At 47.3% G+C, this 26371-nt stretch overlaps 2 protein-coding genes and 1 pseudogene across 4 annotated transcripts in view; 1 reads left to right on the top strand and 2 right to left on the bottom strand.

Moving 5' to 3' along the window:
- Positions 1-1096: 1096 nt before the first annotated feature.
- LOC133773516 (basic salivary proline-rich protein 4-like) lies at positions 1097-17357 on the bottom strand. The gene is made up of 2 exons (XM_062210824.1): positions 17300-17357; positions 1097-2037 (listed from the first exon to the last, which is right to left on the bottom strand). The coding sequence occupies exons 1-2, from the start codon at positions 17355-17357 to the stop codon at positions 1097-1099; spliced, it is 999 nt and encodes a 332-aa protein (XP_062066808.1).
- Positions 1172-26371, top strand: part of ARHGAP12 (Rho GTPase activating protein 12) — a 128831-nt gene continuing 103631 nt past the window's right edge. For all 3 annotated transcript variants that reach the window (XM_062211136.1, XM_062211134.1, XM_062211133.1), the window contains exons 1-2: positions 1172-1247; positions 25561-25594. The gene's annotated coding sequence lies outside the window, so the exon portion shown is untranslated. The remainder of the gene's footprint in view (positions 1248-25560; positions 25595-26371) is intronic.
- LOC133773515 (UAP56-interacting factor-like) lies at positions 18532-19373 on the bottom strand (annotated as a pseudogene).

The following is a 26371-nucleotide window of genomic DNA, read 5'->3' as shown; positions in this document are numbered from 1 at the left end:
ATACAGCCCCTGCTGAACAGGAGAATGGAGAAGGGCCCCTGTTAGCCACGGAGGAGGACAAGCAGGTGGATGCCAAGCAAAGGGAGCAGCAGGTGCAAAGCCAGAGCAGTCGGTCTCAGCCTGGCTTTGCACAAGTTGTACCTTCCGCGCCTTTAAAGGAGGCTGTCTCGAAACTTTAGTCCAGATCAGATTCAGTTTAACACGAAGGCGGCTGTGAGTGACAGCTGTCAGTCTTGCCACCATGGGGTGGGGGTGGGCTTCTCTGGATCCTTTCAAGAACAGCTGAGGGTTCGGCCTGGCTCCCAACCCCACGCCCCGTTTCTGGCCCGTATAGTTAACGTTTCAACCCGGCCTCGGAACAGGCACGACCGACAGCCAGTCCAGGAACGCGCGGTCTCGGAAGTCCTGACACTTTCCTCCCTAGGAGGCCCAGGCCTCAGCGCTGTTGCGCCTCCAGGGCCGGGGCCCAGGCGGGCGAGGCCACGATGGCACACGCCAGGTCTGCTTCCCGACGCCTGCTGCAGCCGGCAGAGCGCCTCGTGCCGCGGGATTGCTCTCTGCAGCGCCCAGGACTCCCGGCTGCCACGCACAAGCCCCGCGGACAAGGCCACGGGTGGCCCCCCGGACGGCCGAGGGCGGGGTCTCCCCGCCGCTGCCCCGCACGGCGGTCCCCGGACGGCCATCTCTGCCACCCGAGCGGTCCCCGGACGGCCATCTCTGCCACCCGAGCTGCGCCCGGCACCTTCGGGAGCCCACCCGCCCCGGGCCCCGGGCGAGCTCCAGGCCCGGCGAACGACGACCCTAGGGGGGCAAGCGGCCCACGGCCTCGCGGTCCCTCCCAGAGCTGCACTCCCGCCGCCCTCAGGGCTCCGCGCGCGCCCTGCCCTCGCTCTCCCCACGCGCGTCCCACTCCGCGTTTACAAAGTGCGGACGCCCCTCCGCCCCGCCATGCCGCCTCCACCCCGCGCGCGCCCCGGCCGCCGGGGCGGTCACATGAGCCCGGCCCCGCCCCCGCTGCGGGTCACGTGAGCCCGCCCCGCCCCCGGCCCCGCCCCGCCCCGCCCCCGCGCCGGCGCGCTCCGACGTGCCCTGGAACTTACCCTCCCTCGGAGAGCAGCCCGCGGGGACGCGCCGGCCGCGGCCGCCGCCGAGTGAGCGCTCTGCGGGCTGCCTCGGCGTCCCGGCGCGGCGGGGCTGGCCGGAGAGCGGGGGGTGCCCGCCTGGCGCGAGGCCGCGCGGAGTCCTCGGTAAGGCGGCGGGGCGCGCGTCCCCGCGGAGGCTGGCGGGGCGTTGCACAAAGGCGCTCCGGGGTCTGGGGCGGTGGGGTCGGGGGCGTTGCGGGGTGTGCGGAGGCCGGGCCGGGCGGCTCCTGCCGGGTCCGGGGGCGGAGGCCGTGGCCGCCCTGCGGCTGAGGCGGCCGGCGGGTTTCAGCGGCCCCAAGTTGGGTCTCCTCAGCCGCGGGGCGCCCCGACTTCCTGTGTGCGGGCAGCGCCGCGCCCCGCCCCCGGGAGCGAGGCCGCCCGGGTGCGCGCCAGTCCGTGTGGGAGAGCAAGGCCGCTGCGGGGCGTGCGGGGCGACCCCCGGCCTCGCCCCCTGCCAGCCCGCGGAGTCCTTGATTGACACAGAAAGACCCCGCCGTGGGCACCCGCGCCCGGCCCTCGCCCCAGCCCCGGGGTCGCCGATTGTGTGCCGGTCCGGCGTGAGCGCGGGCCGTGGGCGAAGGGGGCGGCCACGCGCGGCCGCGACGTGCGGGGCGAGGCTCGGGCCCCCGGGGGAGAGGCGGCGGCTGTCGCAGGGTCTCGGCGGGGTGTGTGCGCGGTGGCGGGACGGCGTCCTGCGCCCCGGGGGTCGGGGTGCGGGGCTGGCAGGGTGCGTGTCCCGGCGGCTCGCGCGCTCGCGCTTTCTGGCTGGAGGGGGACACACGGAAGTCGATTTCATTGACTGTAGGGCACGCACGCCCCAGGGGCGACAAGGTGGGGGGAGGCGCCTGCGAGGCGGGGGGCGCGGGGGCTCTGGTTGGGCCTGCGGCCAGTCCGGCTTGCAGAGCGGGGGGGACTCTCCGGTGTGACACTGAGCGTGTTGAACAAGTCCCCTGTCCCCTGGCCACGCCTCTGAGCTCCTGCAAAGTTGGGGCGTGGTGGCCTGGAGCGGTATTTATTTGTCTCTATCTCTCTCTGCTTACCTGATCGGTAAGACAGGGTGGATTCCAGGATCGGGGCTGTTTTCCCGAGCTGGGAGTCTGGCTGCCTGCAGGTGCAGTGTTTTCTTCTCTTTGTTGTACAATCGCCTCGGAAACGGGGTCTAGACAGAGGCGGCCGAAGGGTGAGCCTGGGCCTGGGCCGTGCTGTGCGGTGTGGGAGAGCTGGGCGGGCTGGGCAGGTGCCGGCTGTGCCCGCTGCTGCTGCTGCGTGTTGCTCCTGGGCTCTGGACGCGCTTGTCGGCAAAAATAAATGCGACGCAATGTGATGGAATGGGTTAGGTGGATTCACACCCGAGTTTATGAGGGTGCTTCAGGAAGTTCTTGGAAAAGTGGAATGAAGAGTAAGTTTATTTTGGTGCAAAAAATTCTTGAAAGCTGCAGTTTTCGTTATGTTCATTTCCACGAATTTTTAAAGGACTCCTTGCAAATATGTCAGTGTTTATTGATAGGCTACTTGTCATACTTCGTCAGATATGGAAGCTGCAGACAGCTGCCCACTCATTGATTAACCTAAGGCCACCTGCACAGGTTCTTTGGCCGTTATCATCCATCTTTTATGTATTTTTCCATCCTCTACTTACTACACCGGTTGTGAGGCGCTAACGAAAATACTCAATGCTGTAGAAAAATAGCATCTTATTTATGGTTACTCATTTAGCCTTTTACCAATTAGAAAGTGTGTGCTCATGCTTTTTTTTTTTTTTTTAATGATTTATTTATTTGGGAGGCAAAGAGAGAGAAAGCTCGCACCAGTTGGTTTACTCCCCAAATGGCTGCAGCCTCATGGGCAGGTGGAAGCTGAGAGCTAGGAATTCAGTCCCTGTCCCCTGCATGAGTGTCGGGAACCCCAGTACCTGAGCCTTCACACTGCTTCTCTCCGTGTGCCTTAGGAGGAAGCTGGATTCTGGGGGCCGAGCAGGTATCTAATCCGGGCTCTCTGTTAGGGGATCGGCATGTCTCTACGCCATGTGCCTTTCTCCATAGGCTGATAGAAAGTGAGCTTTCCCAATTTAGGCTCTTTAAGTTTTGCAAGAGACGTAACAGAGAGCAACAGGATAACAAGATGTTAAACTAAAATAAAATAATGAATAATGGTGATCTGTAAAGTCATTAAGTAGTAGAACTAGCATTTTGCTTCAGTGAGAAGATGGGCATTCCAATTTTATAATAGTGGGAAAGGAAAGGGAAATTAAACTTTTATCCTGTTTTGTGTTTAGCGATTTTAATCATTGGTACAAATATGCACTTTTTTTAAAAAAAAAAAGATTTATTTATTTGAAAGAGAAAACAGAAGAAGAGAGAGAGAGAGAGATCTTCCATTCGCTGGTTCACTCCCCAAATGGCTGCAACGGCCAGGGCTAGGCCAGGCTGAAATCAGGAGCCAGGAGCTTCTAGGTCTCCCATGTGGGTTCAGGGGCCCAAGGACTTGGGCCATCTTCCACTGCTTTCCCAGGTGCATTAGCAGAGAGCTGGATCGGAAGTGGAGCATTTCGGACTTGACTGGCATCCCACTGCGGGCAGAGGCTTAACCTTCTATGTCACAATGCCAGCCTCCACAAATATGCACTAGTTTGTGGAATAAGTCAGATGTGAGAAAGTATCATAGTATCACACAAGATCATTACACCTTAAATCGTTCTTTTCACATCTTTCTCTTTGGAGGAACCTTTGGCCACCGTCCCTGTGGTTTCTCTTTTCTTTGGTTCACTGATGTGATTGATCTAGAGCCTCACTGGTGGCTGGCTTTACTGTGATTCAGTCATTTCCTTATTACCTTGATTTCTTCGTGGACTTATCGATATCCTGCAGTTTCATTTTGCTGTTTATTAGCTTTTTGCCTGAATGGAACTGCCAAATACTGATGTTGCTAATCCCACTCCCCTGTTGCTAATCTAGTGCTTCACAAACTTTACTTTTTTTAAAAAGTTTTTTTTTTTTTTTTTAATTGAAAGGCAGAGTTACAGAGCGAGAGGGAGAGACAGAGAGAGATATCCCAGTTCCTGACACTGGTTTAGTCCCCAAATGGCTGCAATGGCAGGAGCTGGGCCATTCTGGAGCCAGGAGCCAGGAGCTTCTTCTGGGTCTCCCAAGTAGGTATAGGGGTCCAAGCACTTGGGCCATCTTCCACTGATTTCCCAGGCACATCAGCAGGGATTGCATCGGAAGTGGAGCAGCCAGGACTTGAATTGGTGCCCATATGGGATGTTGGTGCCGCGGGCTGTGGCTTTACCCACTATGCCACAGCACTGAGTGCTTCTCAAGTTTTAGTGTACATAGGAATCACCTATACTTCTGGCAGACCACCCCAACCCCCACCTCCACGTCACATCGATGCTGTTCTCTTCAAACCACAGACCACTGCTTTCCAGTGGAAATACAGTGGCAACTATCTGTGAATTTTAGAGTTTCTATTAGTCATATTATAAACGGTAAACAACTAATGAAAATGAAGTAACTAAATGTTTTTTTAACTCAGTATATGCAAAATTGTTTAACATGTAAGCATGGAAAGTACTAGTGAGTTTTTTTTTTTTTTTTGACAGGGAGAGTTAGACAGAGAGACAGAGACAGAGAGAAAGGTCTTCCTTTTTCTGTTGGTTCACCCTCCAAGTGGCCGCTACTGCCGGTGCGCTGCGCCGATCTGAAGCCAGGAGCCAGGTGCTTCCTCCAGGTCTCCCATGCAGGTGCAGGGCCCAAGGACCTGGGCCATCCTCCACTGCACTCCTGGGGCACAACAGAGCGCTGGACTGGAAGAGGGGCAACCAGGACAGAACCGGCGCCCCAGCCGGGACTAGAAACCGGGGTGCCAGTGCCGCAGGTGGAGGATTAGCGTAGTGAGCCGTGGTGCCGGCCAAGTGAGGTATTTTTTGTACCAAGTTTTAGGAATCTTAGGTGTATTTTACACTTAGAGCGCTCCTCAGTTTATACTAGCCACCTTTCAAATACCTTTCAAACACCACATTTGGGTGGTGGCTTCTTTTCTGACATTTCTGGAGTCTCAGATCTAGCCCAGTGCTATTCCAAATGTATTTTCAAATTGGCCCCATCAACAACCTTTGAGAACATGTTAGAAATGTAAATTTTTGGGCCTCACCCACCTACTGTCATTAAAATACCTAGGGCTGAGGGGCTGGCATTGTGGCACAGCCAGTTAAACAGTAGCTTGCCATCTTGGCTTCCTGTGTGGGAACGCAGGCTGCTCCTCTTCTGATCCAGTTCCCTGCTAATGCACCTGGGAAGGCAACAGAAGATGGTGCAAGTATTTAGCCTTGTCATCCACATAGGAGATGCCGATGGAGTTCCTGGCTGCTGGCTTTGGCCTGGCCCAGACCTGGCTGACTAATGTCCCACACTAAGATGTTAATAGTAGGGTAGACTAGGTCTTCAGGGTTTATCAGAACTCTCTGTACTATCTTTGTAGTAATTCTGTAAACCCAAGTTTCTTCTGAAGTGTTTACTTAAAAAATAATGGCACTCTCCAGATGGTTCCGTTGTCCACTGGAAGTGTGAGAATCTGTGATGTAGTTCACTCATGCCTTACACTATCACAGCTTGGGTGGGCAGGATGGAGGCTAGTGTTGGGTCTGGTAGGGTAATATTTTCCTCATAAGAGCACCTAGCATGTGCCAGGCACTAAATTCAAGTGCTTTACACACAGTTGTATTTACTCACTGCTCTAGGATGTGGTAAGCTCCATTTGCAGACAGGAGAATTGTCTTTGGGTCACATAGCTAGCAAAGGCAGACCCAGGATGTTTGAGCAGGGACCAGTTTTACAAGTGGTCAGTGCATGTGGGAGTATTTTTGTACTCTCAATAACTTTTTGCTTCCTTGAATAAGCAGTGATTCATATAAATACCCTCATCCCTTATAGTTTTCAAAGCTTTTTCCTCTTTCCGTCCTCACAAGCAGGTTTGCGTGTTTTGAAACCTTTGCTTTACCAAAGGGTAAGGTGCTCTGGATCTGATTTAAAATCTCAAGCCTCTGAGCCTGTGTTGTGTGTTCTTTCCCTTCTACCACAGCTGAATGTAGAATATGTTATGAGGTCAGAGTGATATCTTTATAAAAGTTGACTGAAAATTACCTGTGTTTCGCTGTTATGTTAGTTTCTTGGGATTAAAAAAGAGTTGATTTTATTGAGGTATGCTATGCCAACACTAAAATATGCCAGCAGTGAACAATGAAAGGAATGAACCACAGATGCTTACAACAAAATGGATGGATCTCAAAAGCATTTTTCTAAGTGGAACAAGCCAGATTTAGAAGGCTTACATATACTGTATGATTTGTGACTTATTTTTCCATTTCCACTGTCACAGTTTTTGCCTTTTTGAATAAGCATGGATTAATGTGATACTGTCCTGCTATATCTTAACATTTTTTTCATTTTCTCTTTCCATTCTCTGAAAGATCTTTTGAAGTTTGAATTATTTCCTGTTTTACAAATAGGTATATCACAGTTTGTTTAGACATCAGCCAGTTAATAGGCCTTTGACTTGTTTTTACTTTCTGGCTCTTAAGAATGTTAATTTGAGGCCTTTGTGTGCTAGTGCGCACATTTCTTTTGGGTAAATACCTAGGGGAGGGATTGCAAGATCATGGGAAAGTGTATGTTTAGCTTTATTAGAAATTGCCAAACTGTTTTTCAAAGTGGCTGTACCCTTTTGAATTGCCAGAATGAGTGAGAGTCTAGTTGATAGTGTCCTTACCATACAAAATATTCTTTGTAATTTTTTTTTTTTTATTTTTTGACAGGCAGAGTGGACAGTGAGAGAGAGAGAGAGACAGAGAGAAAGGTCTTCCTTTGCCGTTGGTTCACCCTCCAATGGCCACCGCAGCTGGCGCACCGCGCTGATCCGAAGCCAGGAGCCAGGTGCTTCTCCTGGTCTCCCATGCGGGTGCAGGGCCCAAGCACTTGGGCCATCCTCCACTGCACTCCTGGGCCACAGCAGAGAGTTGGCCTGGAAGAGGGGCAACCGGGACAGAATCTGGTGCTGCGACTGGGACTAGAACCCGGTGTGCCGGCACCGCTAGGCAGAGGATTAGCCTATTGAGCTGTGGTGCCGGCCTTTTGTAATTTTTTAAACGTAAATTTTTAGAAGTCATTCTGGTAGGTGGGCCATGATGTCTGATTGCTCTAATTTGCACTGTGAGGGCTTTGTTGAATGGTTTATGGATGCACAAGTGCTGTATAATAAATTGCACATATTTTAAGTGAGTGCCGCATTTTCTAGAATTTTAAGCAGATAGACTCATATAGTAGGCACTCTTGTCTGGATTTTTTTTCCACTCAGCAACATTATTTTCTTTCTTTTTTTTTTTTAAGATTTATTTTATTTATTTGAAAGAGTTATAGAGAGAGGTACAGACACACACCCACATAAACACACACACACACACAGAGGGGCGGGGGTGGGGTCTTCCATCTGTTGGTTCTCTCCTCAGATGGCTGCATGGCTGGAGCTGAGCTGATCCAAAGCCAGGAGCCAGGAGCTTCTTCTGGGTCTGCCACTTGGGTGCAGGGGCCCAGGGACTTGGGCCATCTTCTGCTGCTTTCCCAGGTGTGTTAGCAGGGAGTTTGGATGGGAAGTGGAGCAGCCAAGACTTGAACCGAAGCCCATATGGGGTGCCAGCGCCGCAGGTAGAGGTGCCTATATGGGATGCCAGTGTCACAGGCAGTGGCATAACCCACTATGCCACAGTGCTGGCCCCACCTAATTCAGTTTCTTTGTCACCTTAGTTGCAAATTAATTGAACACAAACGTGTGGGCTTACTTTTGGACTCTATTTTTTATTAGTGGTCTGTGTGCCAATTCCACAGTTGCTTGATTACTGTCGCCGTATGACTCTTGGCATCAGGTAGTGCAATACGTCTTTCAGCTTTATTACTTGGTGTTTATTTTAGGTCAGTCAGCTTGTAATGTCTTAAAGAAAGTCTTCTGGGATGTTGAATTGGGTTGCGATGCATTTATAAGTGAGTTGTGGGGGCACTGATATCTTGATAATGGTGAGTTTTTGGATCCATGATCCATCAGTCTTCCCACCTAGTCAGGTCTTTGAAGATTTCTCTGAAGTTCTTTACAGGTTTCAGAATATAGTCCCTGCACATCTTTTGCTCTTTGCTACCACAATATTTGATCCTTATGTCAATGGTATTTTAAATTTCAGTTGCTGATTTCTTGTGCCTAGTATATAAAAATATACTTGATTTTTAATGCTTTCTTTATATGTAATTGGACCTTTCCAGACTCACTGATGGATGGATGTAATAACTCTTTTGTAGATTCTTTAGTATTTTCTTTGTAAATGATCATTCATCTGTGACTGTACGTTTTGTACGTGTCCCTGCCCTTTGCTTTGTTTTATTTGCCATCTTGCATCATCCAGTGTGGAAGGATGAGGTGAGAGCTGACTCCCTGGTCTTAGGAGGAAAACGTTCGTTTTTTTTTTTTTTTTTTTTTTTGACAGGCAGAGTGGACAGTGAGAGAGAGAGACAGAGAGAGAGAAAGGTCTTCCTTTTGCCGCTGGTTCACCTTCCAATGGCCGCCACGGTTGACGCGCTGCGGCTGGCGCACCGCGCTGATCCGATGGCAGGAGCCAGGTGCTTCTCCTGGTCTCCCATGGGGTGCAGGGCCCAAGCACTTGGGCCATCCTCCACTGCACTCCCGGGCCACAGCAGAGAGCTGGCCTGGAAGAGGGGCAACCGGGACAGAATCCGGCGCCCCGACCGGGACTAGAACCCGGTGTGCCGGCGCCGCAAGGTGGAGGATTAACCTGTTGAGCCACGACGCCGGCCTAGCGTTTGGTTTTTTACCACTAAGAATGATGTTAATTCTAGGCTTTCTTGTGTATGCCTCTGTCACGTTGAGGAACTTCTCATCTAAATCTTAGTTATTATTTTTAGCAGTAATGGAAATTGGACTTTATCAGATGCTTTTTCTGAATCCATTAAGATAATGACTTGAAAATTTAAAAAATCTGTTAAGGGGAGCAGACAGTTAGCCTGGAGGTTAGTATGTGTGAGTCCCATGTAGGAATGTCTAGGTTCAGTTCTTAGCTCTGACTCCTGACTCTAGCTTCCTGCTACTGAAGACCTTGGGGGCAGTGGTAATGGCTCACATAATTGGGTTCCTGGCACCCATGTGGGTGTCATGTTCATGGCTCATGGCTTTGCCCCATTCATTGCCTGCATCTGGGGAGTGAACCAATGGATAGGAGCATACTCTCTAGCTTTTTCTCACTTTCTCTCTGCTTCACAAATAAAAAATAAAATAAAAAAAATCTGTTAATACAATATAATGAATTACATGGATTTTTAAAAAAGATTTGTTTATTTATTTGAAAGAGTTACACAGAGAGGCAGAGAGAGAGAGAGAGAGAGAGAGAGAGAGAGAGAAAGAGAGGTCCTCCATCTGCTGGTTCTCTCCCCAATTGGCTGCAATGGCCAGAGCTGTGTGGATCTGAAGCCAGGAGCCAGGATCCTCCTCCGGGTCTCCCATGTGGATGCAGGGGCCCAAGGACTTGGGCTATCTTCCGCTGTCTTCTCAGACCATAGCAGAGAGCTGGATCGGAAGTGGAGCAGCTGGGACCCAAACTGGTGCCCATATGGGACACCGGAACCGCAGGTGGCAGCTTCACCCACTATGCCACAGTGCAGGCCCCAGATTTTTTTTTTAAGACAATGTTTTTGAGCAGTTGTAGATTCACAGCAGAATTGCAGGGAAGGTACAGAGATATTCCATATACCTCTTGTTCTTACGCATCCATAGCCTTCCCTGTTAGCAGCAGCCCCCCACCAGAGTGGTACATTTATTAATGAGATGAATTCACCTTGACGCATCATTATCGTACAGACCCATAACTGACATGGAGGCTCACTTCTTGTGTTGTACATTCTGTGAGTCTGGCCAGATGACAGGTATCCTCCATGACTGTCACTACCGTAAATATGTGTGCCCCGCCAAATCTTCATCCCTCCGCTCGTGCTCCTCAAGAACTGTTTTTTTTTTTAAGGTTTATTTTATTTATTTGAAAGGCAGAGAGTGAGAGGGACAGAGAGAGAAAGAGGGATTATCATCTGCTGTTTCACTTCCCAGATGGCTGCAAGAACTAGGACTGGGCCAGGCTGAAGCCAGGGGCTTCTTCTGGGTGTCCCTTGTGGGCGCACGAGCCCAAGGACTTGGGCTGTCCTCTGCTACTTTCCCAGGCCACTAGCAGAGAGCTGGATCAGAAGTGGAGTCGTCTAGACTCGAACCAGCACCCATATGGGATGCCAGCATTGCAGGTAATGGATTTACCCGCTGTGCCACAGTGCCAGCCCCAACCACTGGTCTTTCTTTATACTTCCTCCATCCTGCATGGTTTTACTTTTTCTAGAATGTCGTAATGTTGTAGCCTTCTCACATTGGTTTGTTTCACCTAGTAATATGTATTTAGCTTTCCTTTATGTCTTTTTCTGGTAACGCTTTTCAGTAGTAGTACTGTACGGTATGGCTGCCTCACATTTTTCGGTCACTCCCCTATGGAAGGACATCTTGGTTGCTTCCAAATGCTGACGGTTATGGATAAAGCTGCCCTAGACATCTGCATGCAGGTTTAGCATGGGCATTGTTTTTCAGGTACTTGAGTACCAAAGCATGATTGCTGGATTTTGGGTAAGAGTAAGAAACTGCCAGAGGGGATGGCACTGTGGCGTAGTATGCTAAGCCTCTGCCTGCAGTACCAGTGTCCTGTATAGGCGCTGGTTCATGTCCCGGCTGCTCCTCTTCCCATCCAGCTCTCTGCTAAGGCCTGGGAAAGCTGTAGAAGATGGCCCAAGTGCTTGGACCCTTGCACCTGTGAGGGAGACCCAAAAGAAGCTCCTGGCTCCTGGCTTTGGAGTGGCTTAGCTCTGGCTGTTGTAGCCATTTGGGGGAGTAAACCAGTGGATGGAAAACCTCTCTCACTGTCTTTCAAACTCTCTCCTATAATTCTACCTCTCAAATAAATAATATTTTTTTTTTAGGATTTATTTATTTATTATTTGGAAGGCAGAGTTACAGAGAAGCAGAGGCAGAACAGAGAGAGTGAGAGAGAGAGAGAGAGAGATGTCTTCCATCTTCTTGTTCACTCCCCAGATGGCCGCAGTGGCTGGAGATGTGCCGTTCTGAAGCCAGGAGGCAGGAGCCTCTTCTGGGTCTCCCACGCAGGTGCAGGGACCCAAGGACTTGAGCCATCTTTTACTGCTTTCCCAGGCCATAGTAGAGCGCTGGATTGGAAGTGGAGCAGCCAGGACTCAAACCGGTACCCACATGGGATGCCAGCAATGTAGGCAGCAGCTTTACCTGCTATGCCACAGCGCCAGCCCCCCCGGATTGATTTTTAAATGTTCAGTGTCGGCCGGCGCCGTGGCTTAACAGGCTAATCCTCCACCTTGTGGCGCCGGCACACCGGGTTCTAGTCCCGGTTGGGGCGCCGGATTCTATCCCGGTTGCCCCTCTTCCACGCCAGCTCTCTGCTATGGCCTGGGAAGGCAGTGGAGGATGGCCCAAGTCCTTGGGCCCTGCACCCCATGGGAGACCAGGAGAAGCACCTGGCTCCTGCCATCGGATCAGCGCGGTGCACCGGCCGCAGCGCGCCTACCGCGGCGGCCATTGGAGGGTGAACCAACGGCAAAAGGAAGACCTTTCTCTCTGTCTCTCTCTCACTGTCCACTCTGCCTGTCAAAAAAAAAAAAAAAAAAAAAAAAGAAACAAATAAAATATTGTTAGATACAACTTGCTACTTGAATAAAAAACTTTTGTATCAGTGTTCATGAGGCATATTGGTTTGTGGTTTTTCTTTTTTATAAGATCTTTGGTAGAAGGATAATGCAGACAACATAGAACAGGTTGGATGTTTTTTCTCTGCTTCAACTTTGCTTATGAGGTTTATGTATAATAGGTGTTAACTTCCTTACTCCATTTGGTAAATTTCACCATTTGGGTCGGGAGCTCTCTTTAGGCAAAGCTTTTAAAGACAAATTCAGTGTAACAGAGGTATTCACGTTTTCTATTTATTTTTCATCAAGCTTTGGCGATTTGTGTCTTTCTATAAATTTGTCTATTTCATCTGAGTTTTTGAATTTATTAGCATAAACTTGATGGTAATATTCTCTTATTTTTCTTTTGATGTTGTAGAACCCATAGTTGTGTCTTGGTCTCCTCCTTGACACGGATCATTTGTGTCTTCTCTTTGGTTCCTGATCAGTTTGATTCTGGGATTCTCAGTTTTGTTCATCTTCTCAAAGAACCAGCTCTGACTGCGTTGGCTTCCTCTAATGTTTTTCTGATTTCTGTGCCGATGTTTATCATGTTCCCCCCTTCTGCTTGCTTTGGTTTAATTTGCTCTATGGTTTCTTAGCCTGGAAGCTTGTCTCATTGAGACTGCGTTTCTTCTCTAATAATAACATTTAGTACTGGCTATGCAGCCCCATCCTCATTTTGAGATGTCATATTTTCATTTTCTTTCCATCCAGATGTCCTGTTTGATTTCTTTTTTGACTCCTGAATTATTTAGATGTGTGTGTTGTTTAGATTCTTAACGATTTAGGGATTATTACTATGTCTTTTTATGAGTTTAATTTAACTTCATTGTGGTCAGACTAAATATTCGGTATGCTAAGAGTCCTTTTAAGTTTATTGAAACTTGTTTCATGACCCTGATTATGGTTCACAGGAAATTATTTTTATGAGCGAGACTGTTGAACCAGCTGTAACATTTAGTATTCCCACTAGCACCGTATGAGTGTTCCAGTTACTGTGCATTTTTAAGAAAATAATTTGCTCTTTTGTGGTTGGTGGGTTGTGATAACTTGGTTTTAATTTACATTATTATATTTTATTTATTTTTTGGTTAAAATAAATTTGAATAAAAATGATGAATTATGGAGTGGTATTTTCTTTCTTTCTTTCTTTTTTTTCTGGTAGAGACCAGAGAGCTCTGAGGACTTAGTAGTAGTAGTTCATCATTTGTCTGTGTGCCACTTCAGTGCTGGCTTTCAGTTTCTAAGTTGAATGTCTGTTTGCTTTTTAATACTTACTTCTGAAGATCAGTAGGAGCTCAGGGAGGATTTTGTGATTTTTGAATAGAGGGATATAAGATTTCAATTGTATTCTACAGTGACTTGTGATAAAATATACATATCAAAATGTACTATTCTGTTTTTTAAATGTATGATTCAGTGGCATCAAGTAAGTTCACAGTGTTGTACCATCATCACCACCAACCATTTCGAGAATGTTTTCAGCTTCCCAAACTTGAATTCCATAACCATTAAAAATAATTTCCCATTGCCATCTTCCTCCGACCCTTGACAACCATCATCCTATGAATTTGCTACTCTAGATTCCTCATATAGGTGAAATCATATTTGCCTTTTTGTGAGTGACTACTTATGTGAGCATGCTGTCTAAATTCATCTACATTGTATTGTGTTATCAGAAATTTTTTTAAAAGATTTATTTATTTATTTGAAAGTCAGAGTTACATAGAGAGAGGAGAAGCAGAGACAGAGGTCTTCCATCCGATGGTTCACTCCCCAATTGGCCACAACGGCTGGAGCTGTGCCGATCCAAAGCCGGGAGCCAGGAGCTTCTTCTGGGTCTCCCACGTAGGTGCAGGGGTCCAAGGACTTGGGCCTTTTTCCACTGCTGTCCCAGGCCATGGCAGAGTGCTGGATTGGAAGTGGAGCAGCCGGGTCTTGAACCAGTGCCCACATGGGATGCTGGCGCTTCAGGCCAGGGCGTTAACCTGCTGCGCCATAGTGCCGGCCCCAGAATTTTTTTCCTTTTGAAGATTTATCCATGCAGGGAGGAGAAATCTTCGATCCATTGGTTCACTCCCCAAGGGCCACAACAGCCAGGTCTAGGCCAGGCCAAAGCCAGGAGCCAGAAACTCCATCTGGGTCTCCCATATGGGTGGCAGGGGTCCAAGTAGTAGGTCCATCCTCTGCTGCCTTCCTAGGCCTATTGGCAGGGAGCTGGATCAGAGCAGAGAAGCCAAGACTTAAAACAGCACTATTAAATGGGGCACCAGTGTCCCAGGTGGTGGCCTAACCCTCTGTGCTACAATGCCAGCCTCTCTCTCTCTCTTTAAAGATTGCTTTATTAGAAAGAGTGATAGAAGGACAGGGAAAGGGAGAGAGAGGAAGTGAGTTGGGGTTGGGGAGGAGAAGGAGAGAGAGAGAGATTGATGTTCCATTGGTTGGTTCGCTGTCCAAATGGCTGCAGTAGCCAGGGCTGGACCAGGCCAAAGCCATGAGCTGGAAACTCCATCCTCGTTTCCCATATGGATGGCAAGGGTTTTTCTAGGTTGTGTAATATTTTCTTGAATGTATATACCACATATTGTATCTACTGAAGGATGTTTCGTTTGCTTCCACGTTTTGGCTGTGGTGAATAGTGCTGCTAAGAACATGGATATACAAGTCACTGTTCTGAGTCTCTGCTTTCCATCTTTGGTTTATATTACCCAGAAATGGGATTATTGGGCAATATGGTAGTTGTACTTTTAATATATTCTTTTTAAGATTTTATTTATTTATTTGAGAGGTAGAGTTAGAGACAGAGAGATAGAGAAAAAGGTTTTCCATCCGCTGGTTTACTCCTCACATGGCCGCAATGGCCAGATTTGAGCCCATCTGAAGCCAGGAGCCAGGAGCTTCTTCCTGGTCTCCCATGCGGGTGCAGGGGCTCAAGCACTTAGGCCATCTTCTACTGCTTTCCCAGGCCGTAAGCAGAGAGCTGGACCAAAAGAGGAACAGCTGGGACATGAACTAGCTAGCGCCCATCTGGGATGCCAGAGCCGCAGGTGGGTATTTGGTTACTATGCCACAGTGCAGACCCCTTAATATTTTGAGGAATTGCCATACTGCTTTCCCTAGCAGGCACACTGCTTTGCATTTTCTGAAGAAATGCACAGAAGTTCCAATTTCTCCACACCCTCATCAGCACTTGTTACGTTTTGTTTGATTTTAATAATAGCCATCCTGGGGCCGCACTGTGGCAAATCTGGTAAAGCCGCTGCCTGCAGTGCCAGCATCCCATATGGGCGCCGATTGGAGTCCCGGCTGCTCCATTTCCAATCCAGCTCTCTGCTATGGCCTGGGAAAGCAGTGGAAGATGGCCCAAGTCCTTGGGCCCCTGCACTCATGTGGGAGACCTGGAAGAAGCTCCTTGAACCGGTGCAGCTCTGGCTGTTTCGGCCAATTGGGGAGTGAACCAGCAGATGGAAGACCTCTCTTTCCTCCCTCTCTCTCTCTCTGCCTCTATGTGTAACTCTGATTTTCAAATAGATAAATAATCTTTTAAAAAAAATAATAGCCATCCTGTTTGGTGGGGTTTCTCCTTTTTTTAAAAAATTAAGTTTATTTATTTATTTATTTTTATTTGAAAGAGCAAAAATGGGAGAGAGAGATCATCCATCCCAAATGCCTGCAATGGGCAGGGCTGGACCAGGCTGATGGCAGGGGCTGGAATTCCCTGCATAGATGGCAGGGACCCAGTTACTTGAGCCAGTGTCTGCTGGCTCCCAGGGTGTACACACTGGCAGGAAGCTGGAATCAGGAGCAGAACCAGAACCAGAATGTGAACTCATTGATATGGAAAGTGGCCATCCTTCTTAGTGACTGGATGTCAGGGAGCACCTGTCCCCTGCTGAAGGTTTTGGTTTGCTTTTCCATGATAATCGGTGGTATCCCACCTCCTTGTGCTGATTGGCCATTTTTTTTTTTTTGTCTCCTTTGGAAAAATAATTATTCAGGTCCTTTGATCACCTTGACTCTTATCATCACAATGTTTACATAACTTAAACATCATAGAGAATTTTTTCCCTTTTTTTAGTAAGTTAATGATGTCTGACTCTAGAGTAATAGCTATAGTTGTAGATGTATTTGCCTTTCTTATCTGTCTGCCTTTCAGATAAATTAAAAAAAATCTGATAGGACTTGACAACACGAGCATGAACTTCAGTGTAGGTAAATTTGGGGGAGGATGGATCTAGGATGGAAAGCAGATGTGAGAAAGTTCAGCTGTGCTGACACAAAACAAGGGAGTGGGAGTGATCCAGCTTAGTCTGGAAGTAAGTGGAGTCTCTAAGAATACAGGCTAACGAAATTGCATAGAAGTACTATGTTCTAGTATAAACTTGTTTTCCTCAGGGTGTATGAGTTAGAAATTCTGATGCTGCTTCATATGCATCCTAGAATTAAACAATTAAGTAAATGAAGGTGGCTGGTGGGAGCCAGGTCTCTCTGTGTTGGAGAGGGGATTTACAGGTTACCTAGGCATAGAGACGATCCTGAGAATGATCCATTTGATAATGGATTGTATGAACTCACTTGTGGCTGACTGCAGGTACAGGTGGTTAAGTGTGGAAATATTACAGATGTGTACTGTGTAGTGTATACACATATTTCCTTGCTGTCAGTACACGACAGTGTAGCAGCAGCAAACACTCACATTTGATTTCTGTTAGCACCCTTCAGCTAAAGAAAGCTGGGCCATTTGGAGAGACAAATGCATACTGAAACTGTAACTGCAGTTAAAATTGAGACCGTGCTTAACTGCGTGATATATTAGCGTCTTACGTATTCTGTTCCATGTTCAAATAATGTAACTTACATTTCTTTTGTTCTTTACTTAAAATATATTATTAGGAAAGAGACAGAGACAGAGAGTAAGAGTGCGAGAGACTAAGAAGGAGAGCGAGCGAGAGAGAGAGCTAGAGCAAGACAGTGCCCAACTGCTCCCATCCATTGACTCACTCAGATACTGCCACAGCCAAGGATGGCCTGCGGCTGAAGCTAGGAGCTCGGATCACAATCCAGGTCTCATTTGAGGGTGGCAGGAACCCAGTAGTTTCTGAGCTCTCAGCCGCCGTCCTGTGTGCACATCAGCTGGAAGCTGCAGGAGTAGAACCCAGCAGCCGCCTTAACTGCCAGACTAAGTACCTGCTACGACCAGGAGGTCTTCTGAGAAGCACCTGCGGTTGTGTATCCACTGTTACCTTATGCAGACTAGCCTCAGGAACCTGTGAGATGCCCTGTGCTGCATCTCTGGTTTGCTTCCCTCCCTTCCCTCACCCTGGCAGTCACTCTTGTCTGGTTTGGCTGTTTCCAGTGTGCCCGAAGTTGAAACCATCCCGCGTGTGGCTTTCTCAGGCTGACTCGCTTTCATGAGCTCTCTGAGGGTACTTCAGAAAGTTCACAGGCAAGTGCAGTTTCGAAGCAGGTTTAGGGATGAGCGTTTGCCACCAGTTGGGACGCCCACGTTGCACATTGGAGTGACTGGGTTGGAGCCCCAGCTCAGCTTCCTGCCTGTGCACCTGGGAGGTGCAGTGATAGCTGAGGTGATTGGATGGCTGCCACCTGGGGGTGGAGACTGGCCTGGGTTCCTATCTTCCGGTTTGGGCCTAGCCCAGCCCTCACTGCTGGAGGCATTGGGGAATGAAACAGCAGATGGGAGCTCTCTGTGTCTCAAATTAAAAATAAGTAAATTTTTAAAAGTTTATTTTGGTGCAGAATTTTTGAAATCTGGGCACAGTTGTATGTGTGTGTTTGTGTGTGTGTGTTTTTGAAGAGTGAAAATTTAATATCCCAAAGACATTGTTATTTGATGTACTTTATGCTCAATATCTGGAGCAATTTTAAACATTTCCCCCAAAATGGAATCAATAATAGCTCAATAAAATACTTAAAATCGCAGGAAAAATGGAAACATCTTTTTATGCTGCATTTCCACAAACTGTTCTAAAGATAACGGACTCATGCTCACTTGTTCTTCCTTTGCTTTAAAGGAGGTGGCCAGTAATTCTAAACCAGGCTAAAATATATTGTCCCCGGATTACATACAAGCATCCATACTTGCAAACATGCTTTGTCTCTCTGATCCTTGGCCTCTATGAGAAACATTGAGTAGCTGAAGAGACCAGAGTTTATTTTCAAATTCTGCAACTGGCTGCCCATAATCCCATATCAGTAGAAGTACTGTGAAAACATCAGCTCTTAAGGATCAGATTTATTCTTTGGTATAAGCATGAAACTGTTACTGATAGTTTTCCATGGCTAGCATTAACCAATAAGTAACTCAAGAAGCATGAGAGAACATTGAAGTTGAAGCAATACGTTGCTTTGTTTTGTTTTATAGGAAAAGTCAACACTACTTATTTACTCCAGGGAAGCCCAACACCTGCTTAGAGAGAGGCTTTAACTGAAAGGTCAGGTTTCAAGTGACCGAAGTTGTAATTGGTGGCTGGAATATTTTGCTGCATTTTGGCATTTTACCATAAAATACAGCTATCCAGAGACTCTTAGCACTACCTTGGCACACAAAACCACTCATTCATGGTCATCCCTATCTGTTTTCCAACCCTGTTTATGCCAGATTGTAGGGGGGGCACCTTTAGGAACTTTTTTTTACATCCTACTGCTCCTGTTTTGTTAAGAATGAAGGTGCAGCAGCACAGATTGCCGAGCGATACAGTCAGAATTCCTCCATTCATGGGAGAAGTCTGCCACTGACTTCTCTGTGCTACTACGTCATCTAGCAGGTGCCCTGTGTTCAGCTGGGCCTGAACCCTCAGGCCTGTTCAGAAAAGGAAAGTTGCCTGACGAGTATGTTTCTGATGGCTTAATTTATTTCCACTCTTGGTAAAATTAGCTGGAATGCTATTTTTTCTGTTTAACTGGTTAGGTCTCTTGAGAACTGCATCTGGTTTCCTCTGCATTTCATTTTGTCTCACAAGGTTGTGTAAAAAAACACTGGGAAATATCATTCTGTATTCTTGGTCGCTTACAGGTGGATGATTCATAGGACTGACTCCTTTTTGAAGTCCAGTTGCCTGCCTAGCTGCAGGGCCAGTGATAACTCCTGAAGGACACCTCTTTCCAGCATCGGTCTTCCTCCATGACCCAGACTAAGCAAAACCAGAACTCTGTTGGGTTCCCCACCCGCCCCTCATTCTGATTTGTCAGCAGCACTCTGCTGGAATCTTCTGTTTAGCCCTGGAAAATCGTGCTTCCTTCCTTCCTCTGCATTCAGTTTGTTGAAATCACCCAAAGACACAGCAATTTGGTTGAGATTCTCATTGCTGCAGACTTTGGGCCATGGCCACAGGGTCGCCATGGCTCCCACCGACTGGGTACTAAACAGTTTCATGGCCAGAGATGTGTTGCCGGAACTGTGGGTGGGGAAGGCCGCAGCCAGAGGCCTGCCACCTCCCACTCGTGCACACAGACTAGATGCACCCTGGGCACAGTTTCTTCATAATATGCATTTCCACGAGCATTTTGAAGACCCCCCTGCTATATATTTAAAATTTCTGTGTGTCATTTTGTGGTTCGATACCTTGTTTCTTGTTATCTCTGAATAATACATCCATTTGGTGGATGTCTCATGGTTTCTTCTTTGGTTGCAAGGCATCTTGGTAGCTCCCAGTTTCTGACAATTAGGAATAAAGCTGCTTTAAACATTTGCATGCAGGACTCTGTGTGGACATAAGTTTTCGACTCATTTGGGTAAATACCTCGGAGTGTGATTGCCAGATCATATGGTAAGACTATGTTTAGCTCTAAGAAACGGCTAGACTGTCTTCCCACGTGGCCGCTTCATTTTGCATTCCACTAGCAATGAATGAGAGTTCCTTTTCTGCGTTCTCAGCAGTATTTGGTGGTGTCAGCTTTGTTCCTTTGAGCCATTCCTAGTAGGTGTGCCGTGGTATCTCGTTGTTCTGATGCCCAAGTTCCCTCATGACATGGTGTGGTGTGGAGCGGTATTTTTGGTGTTTGCTTACTATCCCTGTGTTTGTGTGTGTGTGAGAAGTGTCTAGATTCTTAACCCTCTTAAAAATTGGGTTCTTGTTGAGTTTTAAGAGTTTCTTTGTATATTTTGAAGAACAGTCCTTAATCAGATTTGTGTTTTGCAAATGTTTTCTCATTGTCTGCAGTTTGTGTTTTTGCTCTCCTAACAGTGTCTTTCACTGAGCGGAAGTTTTAAATTTTCGTAATGTGTGACTTTGTTTCTTTTTCCATGAATTGTGAATTTCATGTATCTAAAAACTGCCAATGCCAATGTCATATTTCTTCCTTTTTCATTTGGAATATTTTCTACATTATTGTGACAGTCTGAGAAAAGTCATTAAATTCACTGCGTTTCTGACTAAGATTTCATGGTACTGATTTTCCTAAAATACCCCATGCGAATGCCATTTGTCTTAAAACCCCTGCTTGCTTCCCCAAATGCTTCCTTTGCTGTTTCCTCATTCTTGTTTCAGATTTAAATCTTGGTTTCGAATTTCCTCTACCAGTTTACCCTTAACTGTATTCTCTAGTGCTTTCCAGTTACCCGTTATTTCCTGTATCCTATTTTTGCTATTTCTTCCTGGCCCAAATGATTTATAATATTTCCCCCCTTTTCCCGATATTTTCTTTCCCTCTTTCTTTTTAAAAATTTTTATTTATTTATTTTTCACTTTATTTGAAAGGCAGGGAGAGACAAGAGACAGATAGAGAAAGATCTCCCGTCTGCTGGTTCATTCACCTCCCAAATGCTTACAACAGCTAGGGCTGGGCCAGATAGAAGTCGGGAGCCTGGAACAGTCTGGGTCTCCCATGTGGTGGCAGGGACCCAAGGACTTGAGCCATCCCCTGCTGCCTCTCAGTATGTACATTAGCAGGAAGTTGGATTGAAAGTGGCATAGCCAGGACTGGAACCAGGCACTTGGATATGGGATGCAGGAGTCTCAAACTGTGTGTTAGCCATTGTACCAAAAGCCCTACCCCCTTCCTTCCCTTCTTTAATCCTAGATTGTGTATCTGTTTATTTTTAGGAGACAGGAGTCAGGCATTTAGAAAAATTTGTAAGTGCTCAAAAAATGGGCCATGATTTAAGTGTACAACTCACAAAATAATGTGGTGGAATAATTTCTTCTGCTGGAGCCTTTGCTGGAATTGTTTTTTTTGCTTTGTGTTGTGCTCCTTAAGTTTACTTATTTCTTTTCCAGAGGCCTCTATAGGGTTTAAACAAGTATTTCTAAAACTGCTTGGAGGCCTTAGTGCCAAGAATCAGTGCCTAACCGGATATTTTTAAGTTGCTTACTACTTATATGTTTTAGGCCATATTACTAATTTATTGTTCACAGTATTAGAATTGCTAAGTAGATTGTACATATCTGGTTTGCCATAAACTGGAAAGTTGTTAATTATGAATACATTTATTCTTCTCGCTGTTTACTTTTGTTTGATCTACCTAGCGAGGATATCTTACTGAGAGATGGAACTGCTGAAAACAGATTTCCTGGGGGAGGAAGATAGCATTTGCTGAGCTGTATCATTTGTTGTAGGCTCCTTAGTAGTTATGCAGGAAAGAGAATGTAAAAAATTGGCAGATGGGAAGGAGGAGGCCATTCATTATAAAATAGCATGATAAAGGTTCTGCATCTGACTTGGGGGCAGAGCAGTAAAAGATGTGAGCAGGTGTGTGTGTGTGTGTGTGCATGTGCGAGGATATCTGTTCTTGTTGAAACATGAGGAAGAAGTGGTTGGAATGAGGGAGGAATACAAAGTGCTGGTAGGAGGCAGGGAGAGCCTGCGTGCATATTTCATAGCCTGCTGAGAAAAGCAGCAGGTAGCAGTGGGCAGTAGCTAGAGGGGTTTTATATATATGCTGGCGGTTGGATGTTTAGCGTCTGTAAGTGTGTGGGTTGAATGTGGAAGGAGGAGTGCGGTGATGAGAACAGAATAGATTACAGAGAGAGGAGTGTTGCGCCCCGAGCGCACTGCAGTTGAATCAGCAAGATTCTAACCAAAATGCCGAAGAGGCTGAGATAGGACAGGCAGAGTTCAGTCTGATCTACACAGAAGAAGCCAGAGGTTTGAAGACCAGAGAATGAAACAGACTGCAATGAAAACTATAAGCCTTTGTTTTACTACTTATGCTTCAAAATAAAGCATTCATAGACTTGCAGATAGTTTCCACTTAGATGTATGTATGTAGAGCTGTCCCATAATTATTTTAATTCTCTTTGGATCAATAATTTCTAATAAGACTTTTCTTTTTTATTCAGCTTTTTCCTAGACTTTGGATTATAATATGTAGTTGCTGCTTGTGACTTTTTGGATATTTATGATCTTTAATATTTTCTCTTCATTGCTTTCCAGCCTCCTTCCCTAGCTCCCACCCCAGTATGGGCCAGAACTCTGGTCTCCACCCCTGTTCTCTCTCCCATTATATCCCTCCCCGCCCATCTCTTGCCTTGCTGTCTCATCATCTTTCCTGTGTCAGTGTTTTTTTGACTACTCCTTCTCTGTTGCCTGCCCCCTACAGTGAGAGAGAGAGAGAGAGAGAGAGAGAGAGAGAAAGGTCTTCCTTTTCCGTTGCTTCACCCCACAATGGCCGCTACGACCGGTGCACCGCGCTGATCCGAAGCCAGGAGCCAGGTGCTTCTCCCGGTCTCCCATGCGGGTGCAGGGCCCAAGCACTTGGGCCATCCTCCACTGCACTCCTGGGTTACAGCAGAGAGCTGGCCTGGAAGAGGGGCAACCGGGACAGAATGCGGCACCCCAACCGGGACTAGAACCCGGGGTGCTGGCGCCGCAGGTGGAGGATTAGCCTATTGAGCCGCAGCGCCGGCCCTCATTGCCTCTGAAACTTCTTCCTCATGTTTCAACAAGAACAGAGATATCCTCGCACATGCACACACACACACACACCCACCTGCTCACATCTTTTACTTCTCTGCCCCCAATGTGCAAGATGTGCACATCTTGTGAGGAATTCAGTGAAACTGACCTGCTTATCTTTCTGCACACCTCCTCCTTCATACTTGCTGCTGTAGTCACCTGGGAGGGTGTGGTCCCGAAGCCTGGTGGTCAGAGAAGTGGAACCTGGACTGACCCCTAGCCCACTGTTGTTCCTGCCCCGCGGCGTCTCTGCGCTAGTGTGGAAGTCTGCGTGTTCCTCTTCGTGCTTTCCTGAATGTCTGGCCTGTGATAGCATGCCTGAGCTGTGTAACCTCTGGGAACTAGCTGCCCCCCTGGGGAGAAAAGATAACCACACATCCAGCGTGTCCAAGGCTAAGCAGAGCCATGTGCTGCTTCCTGGTGGGGTTTGTTCTGGGAATCCGTCCTTAGGTGATTTCGTCCTTGTGTGGACCTCACAGAGCGCACTACACACACCGAGGTGGCGGAGGTCAGTCACTCCGCGTGGCCTCCAGAGGCGGCTGTCACAGCACAGCGTGCCGTTTTACAGGCACGGGTTCCTTCAGTTACACAGCATACTCTAAGATAGCGGTTAAGAAGTAGCGAGACACACACATGACCCAGTGGCATAGCTGATGATTGCCAGGAGTGCTCATGTCCCGTGTGGCAGCACAGTAGGTTTGTCTGCGCCAGCATCACCACAAACACCTGTTGTGCTCCCACGTCTCGTCCCAAGGCCGAACGAGAGGGATTTTTTTCAGTGCCATTGTCATCTTACGGGACCACTGTCCCGTAGGCAGTCTGTCACCGCACGAACTGTTGTTGCACAGTGCGCGACTGTGTCTCAGGATCGGCATCTGGAGAGCTGTGGAGAAGAATTGACAGAGGTGAGGGACTAACGCACGTAGTGACTAACGTCCAGGCAGCGCATGAAAGTGGAGGCTGAGCGTGTGGAAGGCGGTGAGAAGGCCCTGGGAGGAGCCCACGGGGCAAGGCGAGGTGCAGAGAGAAGTCGACTTTGAATATGGCAGGCTTTGGTGCTTCTTAGACAGTCAGGTACATTTGGCTCCTAGTGTGCCGGTAACCTTTTTTAATCTAGAAGAATCTCCCTTTTTTATTTTTCGTGAATTTTTTTTTTTTTTGAAGAACTCAAGTCTTGTCTGCTGGAGTCGCTCACATTCTGGATTTGTTTACTTCCTAATTGCTGGCGGTGAAGCATGCTTTTTGACTAGAATGCAGCGTGGGCGGGCGTGTGTGTGTGTTGTTGTCTCATACTGTGAAGCACACATCATCCGGTTGTCTCACTGTTAGTGTTGCTGAGTTCGCACCTTCGAACCGCCTCAGATCTCTCCATTATAAAGGTCTATTCCCCTTTTTCTAATTAGTAAGTCATCTGCAGGGAACGTGCTAGAACTCCTAATCATTCATTTATTTGTTTATGTATTTTACAAAGAGATAGCAGAGAGCGCCCATCTACTGGTTCACTCCCCAGATGTCTGCAACAACTGGGGCTGGGCCGCCACCCAAGCTGGGCGTTGTGAACCCCATCCAGGGTTCCCACATGGGTGGTCAGGAGCCCAGGGCTTGAGCCATCACCACGACGTCTCAGGGTCTGCATTACAGGAAGCTGAACTTGGAAGTGGAATCGGGACTCAATCCAGACACTTCATTAATGAGGTGTGGGTTCTCTTTTCCTCTCTCTGTCAAATAAATAAGCAAATCTTTTTTTTTTTTTTTAAAGATTTGCTTATTTTTTTGAGAGGCAGAGTTACAGACAGAGAGGTCTTCCACCCACTGTTTCACTCCCCAAATAGCTGCAATGGCCAAGATTGGGCCAGGCATAAGCCAGGAGCCTCTTCTGGGTTTCCTACTTGGGTATAGGGGCCCAAGGACTTGGGCCATCTTCTACTGCTTTCCCAGGCCGTTAGTAGAGAGTTGAATCGAAAGCAGAGTAGTTGGGATTCAAACTGGTGTCCATATGGAATGCCAGCATTACAGGTGGAGGCTGAACCTACTATGCCACAGTGCCAGCCCCTAAATAAACTATTCTTTTTTTAAAAAAATCTTGTTTTAAAAAGATTTATTTATTTATTTGAAAGGCAGAGTTATAGAGAGGCAGAGAGAGAGGAAAAAAAAAAAAAAGAGAAAAGTGTTCAATTTGCTGGTTTACTCCCCAAATGGCTACAGCAGCCAGAGCTGGACTGATCTGAAGCCAGGAGCCAAGAGCTTCTCCCCGGTCTCCCACAGGGGTGCAGGGGCCCAAGGACTTGAGCCATCCTCCGCTGCTTTCCCAGGCCATAGTGGAGAGCTAGATCGGAAGTAGAGCAGCCAGGACTTGCACCGACCCAATAAATAAATCTTTTTTTTTTTTTTTTTTCTTTAAAGTAAGGGACAGAAGTGAGTTTGAGCCTGGAAATGAGAGGGCTGTGGTAAAGCAGTCCTTAGCGGCTCTCAGGACAGTGCTTATACATGGTTGAAGGGTGGTGCCCAACACAAAAACGTATAAAACTGCCATCCATTCCTTATGGCTGTTCCAGAAAAAAAGTTACACTTCTAAAACTGTGAGCTGCATTAAATTCTTAGTCTTCCTTAAGTTAAGCACCCCTGGTTAAAATTAATGAACTTTTTTTTTTCTTTTTGTTTTGTAGGTTTAAATGTAACACAGGATATCGGTCTCCTAAGGTAAGTTTTTTGTTTTTTTAGAAGCAATGTTACTCTATTACATTTGTGATTCAGATAGTTTATGTAGAAAGTACTTTTGGTTCCTGAAATTTTATCAGTAGCTAATTTCTTTGCTGCCTGGGTTTAATGGACCTTACCTACCACAGAGAAGACTGTTGTCTGTGCAGAGTGGTAGCTACAGAGCATCTCTGAGCGCTCAGTGCCTAGGAGCAGGGGGAACTGGCAGGTTCTCATGGAACCTGCAGCTTACCCAGTTTTTCAGTTTGCTTTAGCATTGCATCCACTTGAGTGCTAGCAGTTTGCCCACATCAGGAAGTATAAGGAAATTTTTTAAAAAGTTTCAGATTTTGGAGCATTTGAGATTTTCATATTAGGGATATTCAACCTGGACCACAAAAAAGGTGGCTTAAAATAGCAGAAACTTGGAGCTGACCCAGTGACCCACAGGCTGACTTACGATGCTGGCATCACATGAGCACTGGTTCACATTCTAGTGTCTCTGCTTCCTATCCAGCTCCCTGCTAGTGCACCTGGAAAAGCAGTGGAAGATGGCCCAAGAACTCAGGCCTCTGCAACCTGGATAGAGTTCTAGGCTTCTGGTTTTGGCCTGGGTCAGTGGCCAATGGGAGTCAGCTGTGGATGGAAGATCTTTCCCTCTTTCACTGTAATCGCCTTTCAAATAAATAACTTTTTTTTTTTAAAGTAGAAAGGTATTTTCTCACAGTTCTGGAGGCTACACGTCCAATCCCAAGGTGTTGGCAGACCCATATTCCCTCT

Source organism: Lepus europaeus, chromosome 14 (assembly GCF_033115175.1).
Source record: "Lepus europaeus isolate LE1 chromosome 14, mLepTim1.pri, whole genome shotgun sequence".
NCBI lineage: Eukaryota > Metazoa > Chordata > Mammalia > Lagomorpha > Leporidae > Lepus > Lepus europaeus.
The sequence above is the reverse complement of the archived record's forward strand: the minus strand, read 5'-3'. Positions and strand labels throughout refer to the sequence as shown.